Here is a 17784-nt window from a genome sequence, read left to right as displayed (position 1 = left end):
GTGGGGCCTGAGGCCGGCGTGGCCAGGACGTTTGTGTGCTGGGCTTAGGGCCGCAGCCATGGGGTAGGAGGCTGCCTGCAAGAGTGGCCTGGCTTTGGAAGCTAGTCCAGCAGCTGCAGGTGCTGCCTGTGACCCGGCGGCGAGCCTGCCCGCGGACACGTGTCCTCCCGGCTCACGCGTGGCCCGCTACCGGCAGAGGACATGGGCTTAACGGTCGCCCTCCCGTGTGAGCGCCCCTCCGCCGTGCCTGGGCGCTGCAGCACGTGGGTGCAGGGTGCCAGGTCCTGGTGGGGGTCGAGGCCTCCGGAGTTTGTGTAACTGGATTCTGGCCTTGCGGTGCAGCGCTGCCCAGGGGCAGTGGGTAATTCCTGCAGCTTCGGAGCCCAGCGCTTCCCAGGCGCGAGGCCCCTTCCCGGTGGTCGCTGTATCTGCAGTTTGACAGGTGAGCGCGTGGGCGTCCCCGCGCCGGCGACTCTCTGCTGTGCTTTCCAGTGGGACTGGCCCAGCCCTCGGCCGGCTCCATCACCCGGTGGCTCTGGGGATGGGTGTGCGGGGGGGACGGGTTTTGGCCCCTGATTCCCCAGCCCTGTGATTGGCAGGAAAGAGGCAGCTGTGACTTTAAGGGCCTGCTGTTTAACATTCTCCCTGCCGCTGCTGCTGCTGCCCTGCGCTGTGATTGGCTGAGCACCGGGAGAAGGGAGGCTGGAGAGAGATGCTCTTGCCTTCTCCCTTCTCGCCAGGGACCAGAAAGAGCAGACTCCGTCAGCCGAGCCCTGCAGGTGAAGCCAGCCGCCTTCTCCCCACCCCCGCCGCCCACGGAGCGGGCCTGACTGCACCCGGGCCAGGGGCCAGAGGTCCTCGCCGGCAAGGCAGCCCGGCAGATCCATGAGGCACAGCGGGGAGCGGCTTGCCCGGAGCCCCCCACGCCAGCACCGGGCCTGAGGGGGGCTGCCATGCGCGCACCTGCGTGGCCGGCAATGCAGAGCAGCGGAGCCGGCTTGCCTGTGGGCGCTCCCCTGGGGAGCCAGTAGAGCTGCGGTCCCCGGCTCCCCGAGGGGGAGGGAGCGCGGAGGGAGAGGAGGCGGCCGCGTTTGCTGCTCGGGGGGGCCCTGCCTTTCCTTTTGTTCGGGGCTGCGTCTCCTCGCGAGGCAGCATGCACAAGCACCATCACTGCTGTAAGTGCCCGGAGTGCTACGAAGTGACCCGCATGGCGGCCCTGCGGCGCATGGAGCCGCCGTCCTACGGAGAGTGGCAGCACGAGCAGTACGGCTACGGCGGCTACGGCTCGCAGACCCTGCCCTCCCAGGGGGGAGCCACCCCCACCACCAGGAGCAAGAGCAAGCTGATCCCCACCTCCCGGGACAACGTGCCTGCCCCCCTGAAGCAGGGCCAGGGGAAGAGCACCCCCAAGGTGAACGGGAACAGCACGAGCTGGTGGCCGGAGTGCACGTGTTCCAACCGCGACTGGTATGAACAGGTACGGGCACCGGCTGGCGCGGGGGGCTCGGGATCCCGCGCGTTGGGTCTGCCCCCGGGGCCGGGGGCCGGCCGGAGCTCTGGCTTACGCACCGGGTGCAAGCGAGGCGCGTGGGGGCGTAAGGAGCTGGAGCGTAGCACACTCTGGCCCTGCCTGGCTCTCGGCTTGGCTGGGCAGGCCAGGCCTTTCCAGGCTGTGCTTTCTTCTCCTGCCCCGGGCCTTCGCCGCTGAGGCATGCCTGCCGTCGGCGTGGCGCCGGAGCCAGTGGCGCTGGCAGCCTGTCCTCGGGGCCCTCGGCGCGGCCCTCTCCAGACTGGCTTCCTGTTGGGCGAGGGGGCCTGTTCCCCATCCCCACCGGTCGTTATGTAAGCGGCGCGGGGCTGGCACGCGGGCGCGTCTGCCCCATTTCGCTCTCCCCCTCGTCCCCGGCTCCCTCAGGAGCGATTGCCAGGCTGCCTCTGCCGGCGTCGCTGCGCAGAGACCCCTCTCGCTTGAACCCATCATCTGCTCAGAAAATGGATGGAGCCTGCTTGCAAAGCTGTAAAATGGAGGCTGGACCCAGGCTGAGAAACAATTTACCTTGCTCAGCGTCAGGCGCATTCACCTCTGTCTGGCGCGTCTCCCGCCGCAGCCTCCGGCCCGAGGGGCTTCTCAGTGATTCTCCCAATGGCCATGGGAAGGGCTACGGGACCGGACAGCAGGGATCCGGGAGCCCCTCCAGACCCGGCTCTGCGCTCTGGCTCCTTGGTGACGGGCTGGGTCCCGGCTTGTGGCAGAAGAGGAGAGGGCCCCAGACCCAAACCGCCTCCTGGGCAGATGGTGTCTGTCTGTCTGTCTCCTCAGCCAAACCTGGCAGGAGCTTTCCTGCTGGCTGCAGCCCTTCTGTGCGGTAGCCCCATCCAGCGCATAGCACTCCAGGGAGCAGGCAGGCACGGGGCTGTCAAAGCAGCCGGCGCCTGTTCTCGCTTCCTTCCCCTCCCCCGGCCCTGGCGGAGGGGATGGCCCAGGGCCCTGTGGGGTGACTGCACGCGCTGGCCGGCCGGGAGCGGAGCTGGGCCCTGTTTCAGAGCAGGCTGGCCTGTGTTGCAGGGGTGGCACCGGAATCCATGTCTTTGTGCTGCTGCGCGTTAGCGATCGGCTTTGCTAGGCTCCCCCGGCGAGCGGGGACACGGCAGAGCTCTCTGCCCGCTGGGCCGGGTGGCAAGTGCCTCGCGTGGCGTGTATACGGGCCGCCCCAGAGCCGCTCCCTGGGGGGAGCAAAGGTCTGCACCGAGCAGCGTTCCCGTGGGGCTCTGCGGGCCTGGGGAAGCCGCGTTGTGTGGCCAGGCAGAGGGACCGAGGCAGTGCGGCCAGCCCCACAGCCAAGGGGGCTGGCTCTGAGAGCCAGTGGGAGTTGGATGGGGCTGCACATGCCAAAGCGGCTCGTTCCGTAGGGGCCGAGCTGGGCACAGGGCCGCCCCGTCCTGGGCCACTCCCACAGCAATGTGCAGACAGAGCCGGAGGAGGGAGAGGGGCTGGAGGCCTGCGCTGGGGGAAGAGGGCCCCACCGGCTTTGCCTCTCTCCTCCTCCGTTGCAACCTGCTCTGTGCCGCACACGCGGGCAGGCACGTGTGCACACGACGGCTGCCGAGAGGCTTGCGGGCATGCAGCGCCTGTGCCACGCAAGAGGTGGTCGTGCCTGCAGCATTCACTCCCATATGCTCCATGCTCATTTGCCTCCTGCGAACACATGTCCTGTGCGCCCCACTACAAAGGCAGACGCATTCTGTGCCCACACAGGCTGCCTTGCACAAAAGCGCACCGTGGAATCGCCCTCCCCCGCCCGGCCCGCCCCACTGGCTTAGCAGCGCCAGCACTGAGCCCGATGCCAGGGAGGGCATCAGGGCCCCTCTCCTGCCTCTCGTCCCGGCCCTTTCCACCCCCGTCCCTCCCCTCGTGCCTCCCCCCGCCACGTTCCCTCGCTCTCCCGTACTGGCTGCGCTTTCCCTGGCTGCCCGCATGTGGTGGGCGCAGGAATCCGTGCTGAGGAAAGGGAGGCAGAGCGCAGCACTACTGCCTAGGGCAGCATCCCTGAGCCCCTCCCCTCCCCTCCCTCCTGCTCCAGGCTTCCCAGGGGAGAGCCGCATTTCCAGTGCCCAGGCCCACGTCCTGAAGCCCCTGCTGTGGCCGCCCCTTGCCCATGGATACCAGCGTCGCCGCTTCCACAAGCCAGGCCTGGCCCCCGCAGAGCAGGCAGGAGCCAGAACCTTTCGCGCCCCACACAGCCCCCCGCCGAAGGGGCCTGTCCAGCGGCGAGAGGCCAGCGCTCCGGCGGGGCTGTCCGTCCGAGGCACCCGCGGGTTTCTGGGACACGAGGAATGTCCAGCGGCGAGAGGCCAGCGCTCCGGCGGGGCCGTCCGTCCAAGGCGCCCGCGGGTTTCTGGGACACGAGGAATGTCCAGCGGCGAGAGGCCAGCGCTCCGGCGGGGCCGTCCGTCCAAGGCGCCCGCGTGTTTCTGGGACACGAGGAATGTCCAGCGGCAAGAGGCCAGCGCTCCGGCGGGGCCGTCCGTCCAAGGCGCCCGCGGGTTTCTGGGACACGAGGAATGTCCAGCGGCGAGAGGCCAGCGCTCCGGCGGGGCCGTCCGTCCAAGGCGCCCGCGGGTTTCTGGGACACGAGGAATGTCCAGCGGCGAGAGGCCAGCGCTCCGGCGGGGCCGTCCGTCCAAGGCGCCCGCGTGTTTCTGGGACACGAGGAATGTCCAGCGGCAAGAGGCCAGCGCTCCGGCGGGGCCGTCCGTCCAAGGCGCCCGCGGGTTTCTGGGACACGAGGAATGTCCAGCGGCGAGAGGCCAGCGCTCCGGCGGGGCCGTCCGTCCAAGGCGCCCGCGTGTTTCTGGGACACGAGGAATGTCCAGCGGCAAGAGGCCAGCGCTCCGGCGGGGCCGTCCGTCCAAGGCGCCCGCGGGTTTCTGGGACACGAGGAATGTCCAGCGGCGAGAGGCCAGCGCTCCGGCGGGGCCGTCCGTCCAAGGCGCCCGCGGGTTTCTGGGACACGAGGAATGTCCAGCGGCGAGAGGCCAGCGCTCCGGCGGGGCCGTCCGTCCAAGGCGCCCGCGGGTTTCTGGGACACGAGGAATGTCCAGCGGCGAGAGGCCAGCGCTCCGGCGGGGCCGTCCGTCCAAGGCGCCCGCGTGTTTCTGGGACACGAGGAATGTCCAGCGGCGAGAGGCCAGCGCTCCGGCGGGGCCGTCCGTCCAAGGCGCCCGCGTGTTTCTGGGACACGAGGAATGTTCAGCGGCGCAGCGAGACCTTGCGCACGTGCAGCACTTACAGGGGGCAGCCGTCCTGTCCCTCACGCTGCAGCCTTGCAGGTCACTAACCAGCCTGCTAAAAATAGCCTGAGGCTGCCTGAGCTTGGGTGCAGCACCCGCCGCTGAGTGACGGCACCCGGCCTGGCGCCCTGGGAGTCGCGTGGCTCTGGAGATGTTTGGGGGGCCCTGCCACGGGAGAGGTGCTCCTGCCGGCAGCGTGGCGTTCCTGGAGCAGCCAGGGGCTCGCGCCAGGAGGCGGAGGGTGGGGTGACTCGGGCACCGGTGGGCCCGTGGCCCTGCTGAAGAAGCGGGAGATGCTGGGGTGTTTTCTCGCGGCTGGCCCTTTCTGGAGAGGCGCCCGCAGGAGCCCAGCAGTGTGCGGGAACGGGACGTTGTGCCTGGGCAGGGCAGGGCAGGAAAGGGCTGGGCAGCCGGGGTGGGCTGGGTGGGGCTGTCAGCCGAATGGCGACCGTGGGATTGGTTGCGTTTCTCCCTCCAGGCGGGCGAGTTGCCGTGGTGCTTCTGGCCCGGCGGCAGGGTGCCTGGGAGTAGCGCTTGCGCTGTGGTGGCTGACACAGCGCCCTGGGGCCCCCGGCACTGGGGCTGGTCGAGCAGCAGCGACGGGCTGTGGGCTGTGGCAGCAGAGTGCCTGGCGTTTGGGAGGAGAAGGGGTCGAGGTCACGGGACCCTGCGGCTCAGCCACACGAGGAGACGAGGGGGAAGCCAGCGCTGCTGAGGGCGGGGCTGCTCCCGTGGGCGGCCTGCGGGAAAGGGGGTCGGATGTGGCCAGTCTCTGGGAGGGCGAATTCCTGAGCTGGCCGTGGGGCTGTGGGGCGTCAGGCTCCGGGCTAGCGAGCGGTGCACGGTGCTGGCGGGCGTGCTGTGGGTAGGACCTGCCCTGGGCGGGGTGGGCGGGAAGCCACAGGCAGGTGCCCCTGCTGGGAAGGGACGGGGCCAGGCAGGTGGAAGGGCTGGCGCATGAGGGAGGCGGTGGGGACGCGGAGATCCAGGAGGTGGTAAGGTTGGCAGGCTGATGTTGCTATGGCTACTTATAGTCTATTCATGGAAGAAATTAGCGAAATCTTTGCACTTGAAGATGGGGGAGGAGGGAGTTCTCGGCGTTTCGGGGAGAGAGGAGGGAGAAGCCGAAGCAGGAAAGGGGCAAACGTTGCTCCCAGTCTCCATTCCTGTGTGTGGAGAGGCCCCTGTGGAAGCGTGAAATCCTGGCCAGGCCCAGCCCTACAAAGGAAGGGGAGACTACAGGCCAGAAACACGGCACGGGAGCCGCCGGGTCCCCGGGGCACCGTGGCCTGCCGGCTGCCCCTCGGGATGGGGACTGCACATGGCAGGCCCTTCTCCGGCAGCGGCCCGCCTCGCTGCCCACCGCAGGACTGCGCTGTACTGGAGTGCAAAGCCGAGAAGGCTGCTTTTAGGGGTTAGACGTAGCTAAACCAATAGCCCTGTGCCTCCCCCTGTGTCGGGGCAAAGGGAGCGTTTCTGTTCCTGGTATGTCCCCCGCTGTCCGCTCTCTGCCACTCCCCAGGCCTGTGTCACTGGCCAGCCTGCCCCTCTTCCCCACCCTCCGGCGGGCCCTTCTCTCTCGCTACAGCCTCTCTCTGGCACCCCTCGCCGGCGCTGTGCATCCATCTCGCACCTGGGCTCATGCCTCCTGGCCAGAAACCACTCCCCTTCCTCCCGCTGCCCAGGCAGCTCCTCCTCCCTGCACGGCCGCCCTACCCGCCGTCGGCCCGCACCCTGCTGCCGCTCCCTGGAGAGCACGGAGAGTCTCCTCCTTTTCCTCTCTCTGCGCTCCCGTCAGTCCCTTGCAAGCCTGCTTTTCGTAACCCCTCCTGTGAGGCATCCGACAGCCCACCCGCGCTCCCTCCAGCCGCGGGGTGGGGGCCGGCTCGATGGCCTCTCCGCGTTCTCGCCGTCGGGGAAATTGCCCGCCGGTTTGGTGTGGCCAGGTCGCAGGCTCCTCTCCCACCCTTGCCCTTGCCCCCCTTCCCTTCCTCCCCCCGCGCCGCGCTCGGCACATTGGCCACGCTCCAGTGACTTTGGTGACACTTGGCCACCTGGTCAGTCCTGGCCCGTTCTTGGGGTGGCAGAGGCTCCTCGAGGTGCCGGAGTGCGAGGCCAGGACAGAGTGAGGCCCATGCTTGAGGCCCATTGACACCCAGATGGGAGGTGAAACCACGGGAGTAGCCAGGTCCCCCCAGAGTGAGGTGCAGAGGGGAAGGGGAGGCAAGGCCCTGGGACCGCACAGGGAGCTGAGGGGGAAGGAAGGGACCAGCTTTCCAGGAGAACCAGTCCTGGAACAACTATCCAGGAGCAGGAGGTGGGGAGCAAGGGGCCCAAGGGCCAAGGCGGGAGAGGGAGGCGTCGGGCCCAAGGGCCAAGGCGGGAGAGGGAGGCGTGGGGCCCAGAGGCCGAGGCGGGAGAGGGAGGCGTGGGGCCCGGGGGCCGAGGCGGGAGAGGGAGGCGTGGGGCCCAGAGGCCGAGGCGGGAGAGGGAGGCGTGGGGCCTGGGGGCCGAGGCGGGAGAGGGAGGCGTGGGGCCCAGAGGCCGAGGCGGGAGAGGGAGGCGTGGGGCCCGGGGGCCGAGGCGGGAGAGGGAGGCGTGGGGCCCAGAGGCCGAGGCGGGAGAGGGAGGCGTGGGGCCTGGGGGCCGAGGCGGGAGAGGGAGGCGTGGGGCCCGGGGGCCGAGGCGGGAGAGGGAGGCGTGGGGCCCGGGGGCTGAGGCGGGAGAGGGAGGTGTGGGGCCCGGGGGCCGAGGCGGGAGAGGGAGGCGTCGGGCCCAAGGGCCAAGGCGGGAGAGGGAGGCGTGGGGCCCGGGGGCCGAGGCGGGAGAGGGAGGCGTGGGGCCCGGGGGCCGAGGCGGGAGAGGGAGGCGTGGGGCCCGGGGGCCGAGGCGGGAGAGGGAGGCGTGGGGCCCGGGGGCCGAGGCGGGAGAGGGAGGCGTGGGGCCCGGGGGCCGAGGCGGGAGCAGTTCCTGTCAGAGGCAGGTGTCGGGCGAGACGGTGCTGTTGCAGAATACTCTGGTGCCCTGGGAGAAGTAGCGGGCTGTGTGGCCATCTCGTGCCACGGCTGGACGTGCACCGTGGCCTCTGTGCTTTGGGCCCAGAGCAATGACCCTCACAGCCTGGAGAGCAGCCGGTGGCTGCTGTCCGTGTCCAGGGCCCTGTGTGTGCTGGGCAGGGGAGGTGAGCTAGCAGCTGTTCCCAAACTCAGCTTGTGTGAACCCTGAGCTCCAGGGCGGGGGCCGCTCTCCCACAGGCCTCTGCAGATGCCCCTGAGGAAAAGGGGTGTGGCCCTGGCCCAGGGTGCACCCCGCGGTAGTGCAGGTGGGCGCAGTGCCAGGGAGCCTCACCTAGGAGGATGGGGGCGTCCTGCCCTCCTTGCGGTGCCCCCAGTACAGGAGTGTGGCTAGTGCTGGTCCTGGCAGGAATATTCCTTCTTGCGGGCCAGCCTCTCCTGGGTCTCACGCGTCTCTGGGACACAGCGGGGAGCTGCTGCTTCGTTCTGAGGGACCAGTTCGGAGGAGTGGGCCCTGCCAGGCGCTGGAAATTGGGGGCGCTCCAGATCTCCCAGGCAGGGGCCCTCTGCTCAGTGGCCTCGCCATTCGATGCACGTTTCCTGCCGCTGGGCCACCCGAGTCCGGCGCCTCTGGAAACCGAGCCCAGCCTGGCAGGAGTGCGACTCCAGGCCGGATCCCGCCTGGGAAAGGAGTGAGGCCCAGACTCCGGTGGGCGGCTGGCGGGCGTGGCCCAGCGCACTTGTCAGGTTCTAAAGCCAGGACAAGCAAGAGAGAGGTCGGCCCTCCCCCCGCCCACGCCACGGCCCACAGGGAGGGCGCAAGGGCAGGCAGGGCCGCCAGCACCCCCACGTGGGGAAGGAGAAGCAGCCAAAAGTCTCATAAAACCGACTGTGAACTCTGAGAACCGCGGAGAGCTTCGTGTGGCCATGTACGGCGCGTGCTAGCCTCCCTGCTCCTCAGGCTGGGGCTGCCACGCGGGGTCCGTGTGGAGGGGACGAGGTGCTGGGGCTGCCACGCGGGGTCCGTGTGGAGGGGACGAGGTGCTGGGGCCACTGTGCGGGGTCCGTGTGGAGGGGACGAGGTGCTGGGGCTGCCACGCGGGGTCCGTGTGGAGGGGACGAGGTGCTGGGGCTGCCACGCGGGGTCCGTGTGGAGGGGACGAGGTGCTGGGGCTGCCACGCGGGGTCCGTGTGGAGGGGACGAGGTGCTGGGGCTGCCACGCGGGGTCCGTGTGGAGGGGACGAGGTGCTGGGGCTGCCACGCGGGGTCCGTGTGGAGGGGACGAGGTGCTGGGGCTGCCACGCGGGGTCCGTGTGGAGGGGACAAGGTGCTGGGGCCACTGTGCGGGGTCCGTGTGGAGGGGACGAGGTGCTGGGGCCACTGTGCGGGGTCCGTGTGGAGGGGACGAGGTGCTGGGGCCACTGTGCGGGGTCCGTGTGGAGGGGACGAGGTGCTGGGGCTGCCACGCGGGGTCCGTGTGGAGGGGACGAGGTGCTGGGGCTGCCACACGGGGTCCGTGTGGAGGGGACGAGGTGCTGGGGCTGCCACGCGGGGTCCGTGTGGAGGGGACGAGGTGCTGGGGCTGCCACACGGGGTCCGTGTGGAGGGGACGAGGTGCTGGGGCCACTGTGCGGGGTCCGTGTGGAGGGGACGAGGTGCTGGGGCTGCCACACGGGGTCCGTGTGGAGGGGACGAGGTGCTGGGGCTGCCACACGGGGTCCGTGTGGAGGGGACGAGGTGCTGGGGCTGCCACGCGGGGTCCGTGTGGAGGGGACGAGGTGCTGGGGCTGCCACACGGGGTCCGTGTGGAGGGGACGAGGTGCTGGGGCTGCCACGCGGGGTCCGTGTGGAGGGGACGAGGTGCTGGGGCTGCCACGCGGGGTCCGTGTGGAGGGGACAAGGTGCTGGGGCCACTGTGCGGGGTCCGTGTGGAGGGGACGAGGTGCTGGGGCTGCCACACGGGGTCCGTGTGGAGGGGACGAGGTGCTGGGGCTGCCACACGGGGTCCGTGTGGAGGGGACGAGGTGCTGGGGCTGCCACGCGGGGTCCGTGTGGAGGGGACGAGGTGCTGGGGCTGCCACGCGGGGTCCGTGTGGAGGGGACGAGGTGCTGGGGCTGCCACGCGGGGTCCGTGTGGAGGGGACGAGGTGCTGGGGCTGCCACGCGGGGTCCGTGTGGAGGGGACGAGGTGCTGGGGCTGCCACGCGGGGTCCGTGTGGAGGGGACAAGGTGCTGGGGCCACTGTGCGGGGTCCGTGTGGAGGGGACGAGGTGCTGGGGCTGCCACACGGGGTCCGTGTGGAGGGGACGAGGTGCTGGGGCTGCCACACGGGGTCCGTGTGGAGGGGACGAGGTGCTGGGGCTGCCACGCGGGGTCCGTGTGGAGGGGACGAGGTGCTGGGGCTGCCACACGGGATCCGTGTGGAGGGGACGAGGTGCTGGGGCTGCCACGCGGGGTCCGTGTGGAGGGGACGAGGTGCTGGGGCTGCCACGCGGGGTCCGTGTGGAGGGGACAAGGTGCTGGGGCCACTGTGCGGGGTCCGTGTGGAGGGGATGAGGTGCTGGGGTTGCCACGCAGGGTCTGTGTGGGAGGGGACGAGGTGCTGGGGTTGCCGCGCAGGGTCTGTGTGGGAGGGGACGAGGCGCCGGGTCCGTGTGGGAGGGGACGAGGCTCAGAGGCCGCCGTGTGGGGTCCGTGTGGGAGGGGACGAGGCTCAGAGGCCGCCGTGCGGGGTCCGTGTGGGAGGGAACGAGGCGCCGGGTCCGTGTGGGAGGGGACGAGGCTCAGAGGCCGCCGTGCGGGGTCCGTGTGGGAGGGGACGAGGCTCAGAGGCCGCCGTGCGGGGTCCGTGTGGGAGGGGACGAGGCTCAGAGGCCGCCGTGCGGGGTCCGTGTGGGAGGGAACAAGGCGCCGGGTCCGTGTGGGAGGGGATGAGGCACAAGGGACTAGGAGGAAGGGAATCTGGTTTCGATATCGAGCTCTGCAGTGACCTGGCGGCTGGTTTGGGACAAACCACGCCATTTCCCCATCTGTAAGACAGGGACCAGCCCTTCACTGCGGGGCGAGCCCAGAGCTGTGGGTGGGAAGTGCTTTGTGAAATCGATTGCTTGTGGCATGGAACCCGGCGGTTAGGAAAGCTGGATGCTGAGGGAGACTGTTGTGACGCTGGAGCTGAGGTTATAAATCCAAAGCAGTAATGGAAGGGGTAAAACCCCTCCGTTTATGCAACATTTAACAAACCCGAACATCTCAACCTGAAACTTCAAGTTAGAATGTCAAAAGTTTCTTCCACACCTGCCAGGCCTGGAAGACGGAAAGTGCTGAGGCTGCATGGAGTGAAGACTAGACAGGGCTTTTAGGGGGCTACCCTTTTGGTTACCTTTTTGGTTTTACTGCTCTGTGAACAAGCATTTGGCTATGAGGGTCTGTTACCAAGGCCTTGTTTTGCTTTGCAACACCCAAGAAATGCTTCCAGCAAGACATAAGCCAAAGCACAACAGAAATGAAAATGTAATAGTTGAAACGCCAGAGAGCAAGGACACGACCTGCAAGCACCCTCCCTTGCTCCGTCTTTCTTCCCACATTTGTCTCGCAGTTTGTTTTGAAGGAGGAGCCCTGGTGTGAGAGTTTATCAGATGACGCAGCAGCACAGACACTCCAGGAAGTTTTTGGAGAATGTTGGGGATAACTTCCTGGTCCAAGTGCTGAAGGAACCGACCCGGGGCCAGGCGCAGCTTGGCCTGCTGCTCACTAACAGGGAGGAACCAGGAGGGGAAGTGGAGGTGGGCAGCAGATGGTCGATTTCAGGACCCTGACCAAAGAAAGAAAGGAGAGCAACAAATACGCACCCTGGACTTCGGAGGAGCAGACTGTGACTCCCTCCGAGAACTGATGGGCAGGATCCCCTGGGATGTAACATGAAGGGGAAAGGAGTCCAGGGGAGCTGGCAGGATTTTAAAGAAGCCTTCTTGAAGGCACAGGAAGAAACCATCCCAGTGCTCAGCAAGAAAAGCAAATATTGTAGGCAACCAGATTGGCTTACCATGGGGAGCTTAAACACAAAAGGGAAGCTCACAAGAAGCGGAAACTTGGACAGGTGACTGGGGGAGTATGAATCTATTGCTGGAGAATGCAGGGGAGTTCTCAGGAAGGCGAAAGCACAATGGGAATTGCAGCTGGCAAGGGATGTGAAGGGGAACAAGAACGGTTTCTCCAGGCATGTAGCAATACGAGGGTGGTCAGGGAGGGGGTGCGGCCCCTACTGGATGAGGGAGGTAACCTAGTGACAGATGATGTGGGAAAAGCTGCCTCTATCTTCCCAGACGAGGGCAGCCCCCAGACGACTGCACTAGGCAACGCAGTATGGCGAGGAGGGCTGTGTCTACACTGCGGTCTTTTTGCGGAAGAGGATATGCAAATGAGCATTCCATTTGCATATCTTCTTCCGATTCTTCTTGCGGAAGGTCTTGCCACTAAAAAGCCCCATGTAGACGGGGCCATTTGTGGGGGGGGGGGGAATCCCTTTTTCGCAAGATCCCTTATTCCTCAGAAATTGAGGTTTGCAGAATCTTGTGAAAAAGGTTTTTTTTCCGACAAATGGCCCCATCTACACGGGGCTTTTTAGCAGCAAAACCCCTTCCACAAAAAGAATCGGAAGAAGGTATGCAAATGAGCACACCATTTGCATATCCTCTTCCGCAAAAACACCGCAGTGTAGACATAGCCGAGGTGGGCAGCCCTCGGTGGAGAAAGAACAGGCTTAGAAAAGCTAAACACACACAGATCCCTGGGTCTGGATTTAGTGCATCCGAGGGGGCTGAGGGAGCTGGCAAGTGTCATTGTGGAGCCTTTGGCCATTATCTTTGAAAAGTCGTGGAGATCGGGAGAGATCCCGGATGACTGGAAAAAGGCAAATGCGGGGCCCAGCTTTAAAAAGGGAAGAAGGACGATCCAGGGAACTACAGACCAGCCAGCCTCACCTCAGTCCCTGGAAAATCCTGGAGGGGATCCTCAAGGAATCCATTTTGAAGCACTTGGAAGAGAGGAAAGTGATTAGGAATAGTCAGCATGGATTCACAAAGGGCAAGTCGTGCCTGACCAATCTGATTAGCTCCTATGCTGAGGTAACTGGCTCTGTGGACGTGGGGAAGGCAGTGGATGTGATAGACCTTGACTTTAGCAAGGCTTTTGATACGGTCTCCCACAATATTCTTGCCAGCAAGTTAAGGGAATGTGGATTGGATAAATGGATGGTAAGGTGGACAGAGCAGCTGTCGGAGGCATTTCACTTAGTCTAGGAAGGGGACTAATGGGTCTAGACGGGCCCCTTGTCCTCTACCATGGTCCGCGGTGCCATGTCCTGGGTCAGAGCCAGGGACACGTATCGCTGGGCTAGCTCTGCCTCTCAAGGCCAGCAATGTGCCCAAAATATCTGCCCATAAAGATGCACCAAGGGAAGGCGCTGGCGGGGCTGTTGTCTTGCCTTCTGACTTGTGGGCTGCACCTTCCTGGCTCTCTCGGAGCTCACCACGGAAGTGTCAGCGTCCCGGCATGGAGCCGGCGAATGTTCCTGGCCCCCTAAGGAGCTGCTCGTGGGGCAGCAGGCAGATCAGGTGTGGGGGAGAAGTCTTCATGAAAAGCTTCAGCAACAGTGTGACGGGGTGGACTAAACCCCTGCTGGAGGCTGGTGGCTTTGCTGCACCCCCAGATCCCCAGGGAAAAGAGCAGAAGATAGGTCCTCCAGGCAGGCTAGAGTGGCTGCTTCTGCTGCAGCCAATCAGGGCCCAACAACTGGGTATAAAGGAGCTGCTGAGCCTAGGGTTCTGCAGTTTGCTGTAGTCACTCGTGTTCAGCTGGAGCTGGAGCTGCAGCCAGGCAGACCAAGGGGCTGGCTGGGAGGACAGCAGCACCTCGGACAGCTCCGCGTGGGAGCTGGACTCCAGGCCTGGCTGAGGCCGGGGTCCGGGGGCTGAAGACGGGATGTGGTAGAGTCGACTGTGGCAATTGCAGAACCCTGGACAGGGAGGGGTGGGAACTTGACCTCAAAGCCCTGTGGGAGGGCGGGTGAGGGAAGCGGCCCAGGGAGCGAGGCAGCAGCGGACAGCAGACCCTTCGGCTACGTCTACACTGCAACGCTATTTCGGGACACCGGAGAATCCCGCAAGCTGTCGTTCCGACGCCCCTGTACCCCCGTTCTGCGGGAGTCGGCGCTTCGGGATAGCGCCTGGTTTGAAATCGGACGCCGTGGACACAAATGAGCAATCTCGACATGGCATCCAACTAGGACGCGCCATTTGGAGGTACGGTGCGGTGTGGACACGCCCCTAGTGGGCAGCTGCTACTTGGGGGCCCTGGGCCTTGGTCCACCCCAACCCCCAGCAGCTACACAAATAGGGGGAGAAGAAGGTGGCTGAGCAGAAAGGCCGTCTGGGCACCCCTCTCCCAGAGCCAGTTGGAGCACACGCCCTCGGCCGCACGGGGTGCCCACGAGCAGGGGAGCCCCACGCACAGCTGGAGAGAGATCTGAGCAGCGCATGCCCCCCCCCGCGCCTCCTGCGCAAGGTGGAGCAGGCTGGGGGGCGGTGGCACAGATTTGTGGCTCACTCCTGGAACGAATTCGTTTGACCAGACATGGCTTCTCTGCAGGTGACCGGCCACCCGCCCAGGGCTTCCATGCAGCTGTTTTCTGTCCCCCTGCAGACGCTCCAGTGCCCCTGCCCGTCCGGATCCCAGGCTGCGTCTGACGATCTAGGGCCTTTTGAGCTGCCAGTGTTAAAACACTGGCACCTTTGTGGAAGCTTGTCCTGTGGCCGTGGGTGCCACAAACAATCCCTTAGGTGCTGTCGCCCCTGTGGAGGGGACTCCAACGCTGAGAGAGCAGACATCACGCGCCCCTTCGGCATCAGAGTTCGAAACACCCGGGCCTCGTCTGCAGCATTGGCAACTCCTGCTACCGCAAGCATCCCAGGAATCCCCGCTCCTCGCCCGCCCACTCCTGCCACCGCACGTGTCCCAGGAATCCCCTCCCGGCACCGACTCCTGCCACCGCAAGTGTCCCAGGAAGCCCCGCCCCACCCGGCGCTGACTCCTGCCACCACACGTGTCCCAGGAACCCCCGCTCTGTGCCAGCCCACTCCTGCCACCGCACGTGTCCCAGGAATCCCCTCCCGGCACCGACTCCTGCCACCGCACGTGTCCCAGGAATCCCTGCTCCTCGCCCGCCCACTCCTGCCACCGCACGTGTCCCAGGAATCCCCGCTCCTCACCCGCCCACTCCTGCCACCGCACGTGTCCCAGGAATCCCCGCTCCTCGCCCGCCCACTCCTGCCACCGCACGTGTCCCAGGAAGCACCGCCCCACCCCGCGCTGACTCCTGCCACTGCACGTGTCCCAGGAAGCCCCGCCCCTCGCCCGCCCACTCCTGCCACTGCACGTGTCCCAGGAATCCCCACCCCACCCCGCGCTGACTCCTGCCACTGCACGTGTCCCAGGAAGCCCCGCCCCTCGCCCGCCCACTCCTGCCACCGCACGTGTCCCAGGAATCCCCTCCCGGCACCGACTCCTGCCACCGCACGTGTCCCAGGAAGCCCCGCCCCACCCCGCGCTGACTCCTGCCACCGCACGTGTCCCAGGAAGCCCCGCCCCACCCCGCGCTGACTCCTGCCACTGCACGTGTCCCAGGAAGCCCCGCCCCACCCCGCGCTGACTCCTGCCACTGCACGTGTCCCAGGATGCCCCGCCCCACCCCGCACTGACTCCTGCCACCGCACGTGTCCCAGGAAGCCCCGCCCAACCCTGCGCTGACTCCTGCCACCGCACGTGTCCCAGGAAGCCCCGCCCCACCCTGCGCTGACTCCTGCCACCGCATGTGTCCCAGGAAGCCCCGCCCCACCCTGCGCTGACTCCTGCCACTGCACGTGTCCCAGGAACCCCCGCTCTGTGCCAGCCCACTCCTGCCACCGCACGTGTCCCAGGAATCCCCTCCCGGCACCGACTCCTGCCACCGCACGTGTCCCAGGAAGCCCCGCCCCACCCCGCACTGACTCCTGCCACTGCACGTGTCCCAGGAAGCCCCGCCCCACCTTGCGCTGACTCCTGCCACCGCACGTGTCCCAGGAATCTCCACCCCGCGCCTGCCCACTCCTGCCACCACACGTGTCCCAGGAATCCCCGCCCTGCGCCTGCCCACTCCTGCCACCACACGTGTCCCAGGAATCCCCGCCCTGCGCCCACCCACTCCTGCCACTGCACGTGTCCCAGGAATCCCCGCCCCACCCCGCGCTGACTTCTGCCGCACCTCAGACTCCCAGCAGAGGGTGCGTGCTCAGCCATGCTGTGCCGGGTTGCTGAGCGCCTGCGGCGGGTTCGGCGGGGTCTGCGCCTGCCCAAGTCAGCGCGCTTTGTCGGCCGGGACGCTGCTCCGCCTGTGCTGCCCCAGGCAGGAAGCCGGGTCAGCAAACAGCAACAATGGGAGTCAGAGCTGTGTCTGGCAAAGCCCTGACGGCCCCGTTGAGTGTGCGGCGCGCGCAGCTCCACGGGGGCCCTGCTTGCCCCAGGGCACTGGTTACTTACCAGCTCAGTTCCCCAGCATCTCCTGGCTGCCCAGCCAGCAGCAGTGCGCCCGGCCCTGCGTGTGCTGCCAGAGTCTGGGCGGGCGGGAGGCAGTTGGCCCCTCTCGGGCTGGCCAGATTTGCCAAGCACACGGGCAAGATGCAGATCGGACCCCTGCAAGTGGGAAGGGAGAGCCCCTGGCATCTGACCTCTCCCACAACACTCCAGCAGGAGGCAACCCAGACTTCTGCCGGTGCCACTCCCATCTCTGCTCTCCTGGTCCCAGCGGGGGCCTGTGCTCCCGGCAGACGTGGGACACTCGCGGGTGCCTGGGCACAAGAGCCAGGGAGGCCGGGACGGGTAACCCAGCAACGGGGCCGGGACGGGTAACCCAGCAACGGGGCCGGGACGGGTAACCCAGCAACGGGGCCGGGACGGGTAACCCAGCAAAGGGGCCGGGACGGGTAACCCAGCAACGGGGCCGGGACGGGTAACCCAGCAACGGGGCCGGGACGGGTAACCCAGCAAAGGGGCCGGGACGGGTAACCCAGCAACGGGGCCGGGACGGGTAACCCAGCAAAGGGGCCGGGACGGGTAACCCAGCAACGGGGCCGGGACGGGTAACCCAGCAACGGGGCCGGGACGGGTAACCCAGCAACGGGGCCGGGACGGGTAACCCAGCAAAGGGGCCGGGACGGGTAACCCAGCAACGGGGCCGGGACGGGTAACCCAGCAAAGGGGCCGGGACAGGTGCGGGGGGATCGCAGCTGGTTATGGAAGCGCTTCGGGGAGTTCCCAGCACCTGGCCTGCAGAAGGCTGCCCCCGCCCCGAACGTGCTGGCGGAAGCCAGGCCGTGCGTAGTGGTGCCGTGTCCTTTAGCACTGCTCTGCCCCATGGCCACTCGCAGCGCAAAGCTCTGAGCGACTGCCAGAGCCACCGGGGGCGCTAGCGGCAGCGCTTGAAGGGTTTCCATTCTGCTGTGAGGCCGGTGCTTCCTCCCCGGGCTGGGCTGCTGAGACCCAGGGCAGGCAGCACCCAGACCTCACCCGCGCCAGGTGGATGCGCTACCCCACGGCTTAGCAGGGTCAGACACGCTCCCTGGAGCCACGGTTGCCGGGGGGACGCGGCGCTTGCTTCTAAGCCCCCCAGCTCCCAGGCCATGGCACCGTGGGGTAACACTGCCCTGCATGTGCCGCCTGTTCAGGAGTGGGCGGGAGCGGGCGTTTGCTGGAGCCCAAGGAGAACTAGCCATCCTCCGAACGCATCCCCTTGTGGTGTGCTACAGATGAGAATGCAGCAGTGAATTCATTCAACCCAGCTGGTGCAGCCCCTGCTTGTGGCGGGTGTGTGTGTGTGTGTGCATGTGCCCATGCGGGTGTGTGTGTGTGTGTGCATGCTACACCTGGACTGGCGCAGCCCCTGCTTGT

The 17784-nt window shown here is 66.9% G+C and overlaps 1 protein-coding gene across 5 annotated transcripts in view; it reads left to right on the top strand.

The window, feature by feature from the left end:
• DLG3 (discs large MAGUK scaffold protein 3) overlaps positions 1–17784 on the top strand; it is a 183511-nt gene that overhangs the window by 54348 nt on the left and 111379 nt on the right. The window contains exon 1 of one of the 5 annotated variants that reach the window (XM_089781782.1): positions 1095–1477. The exons of 3 other annotated variants lie outside the window; for them this stretch is intronic. In XM_089781782.1, coding sequence (XP_089637908.1) covers positions 1154–1477 — 324 coding nt within the window. In that variant the 5' untranslated portion in view covers positions 1095–1153. Of the gene's footprint in view, positions 1–1094; positions 1478–17784 lie in introns of those variants that run through there. One more of the 5 variants, XM_089781781.1, reaches the window with a different exon arrangement.

This window comes from Pelodiscus sinensis, chromosome 13, assembly GCF_052426305.1.
Source record: "Pelodiscus sinensis isolate ZL-2025 chromosome 13, ASM5242630v1, whole genome shotgun sequence".
Classification (NCBI taxonomy): Eukaryota; Metazoa; Chordata; order Testudines; family Trionychidae; genus Pelodiscus; species Pelodiscus sinensis.
The sequence above is the reverse complement of the archived record's forward strand: the minus strand, read 5'-3'. Positions and strand labels throughout refer to the sequence as shown.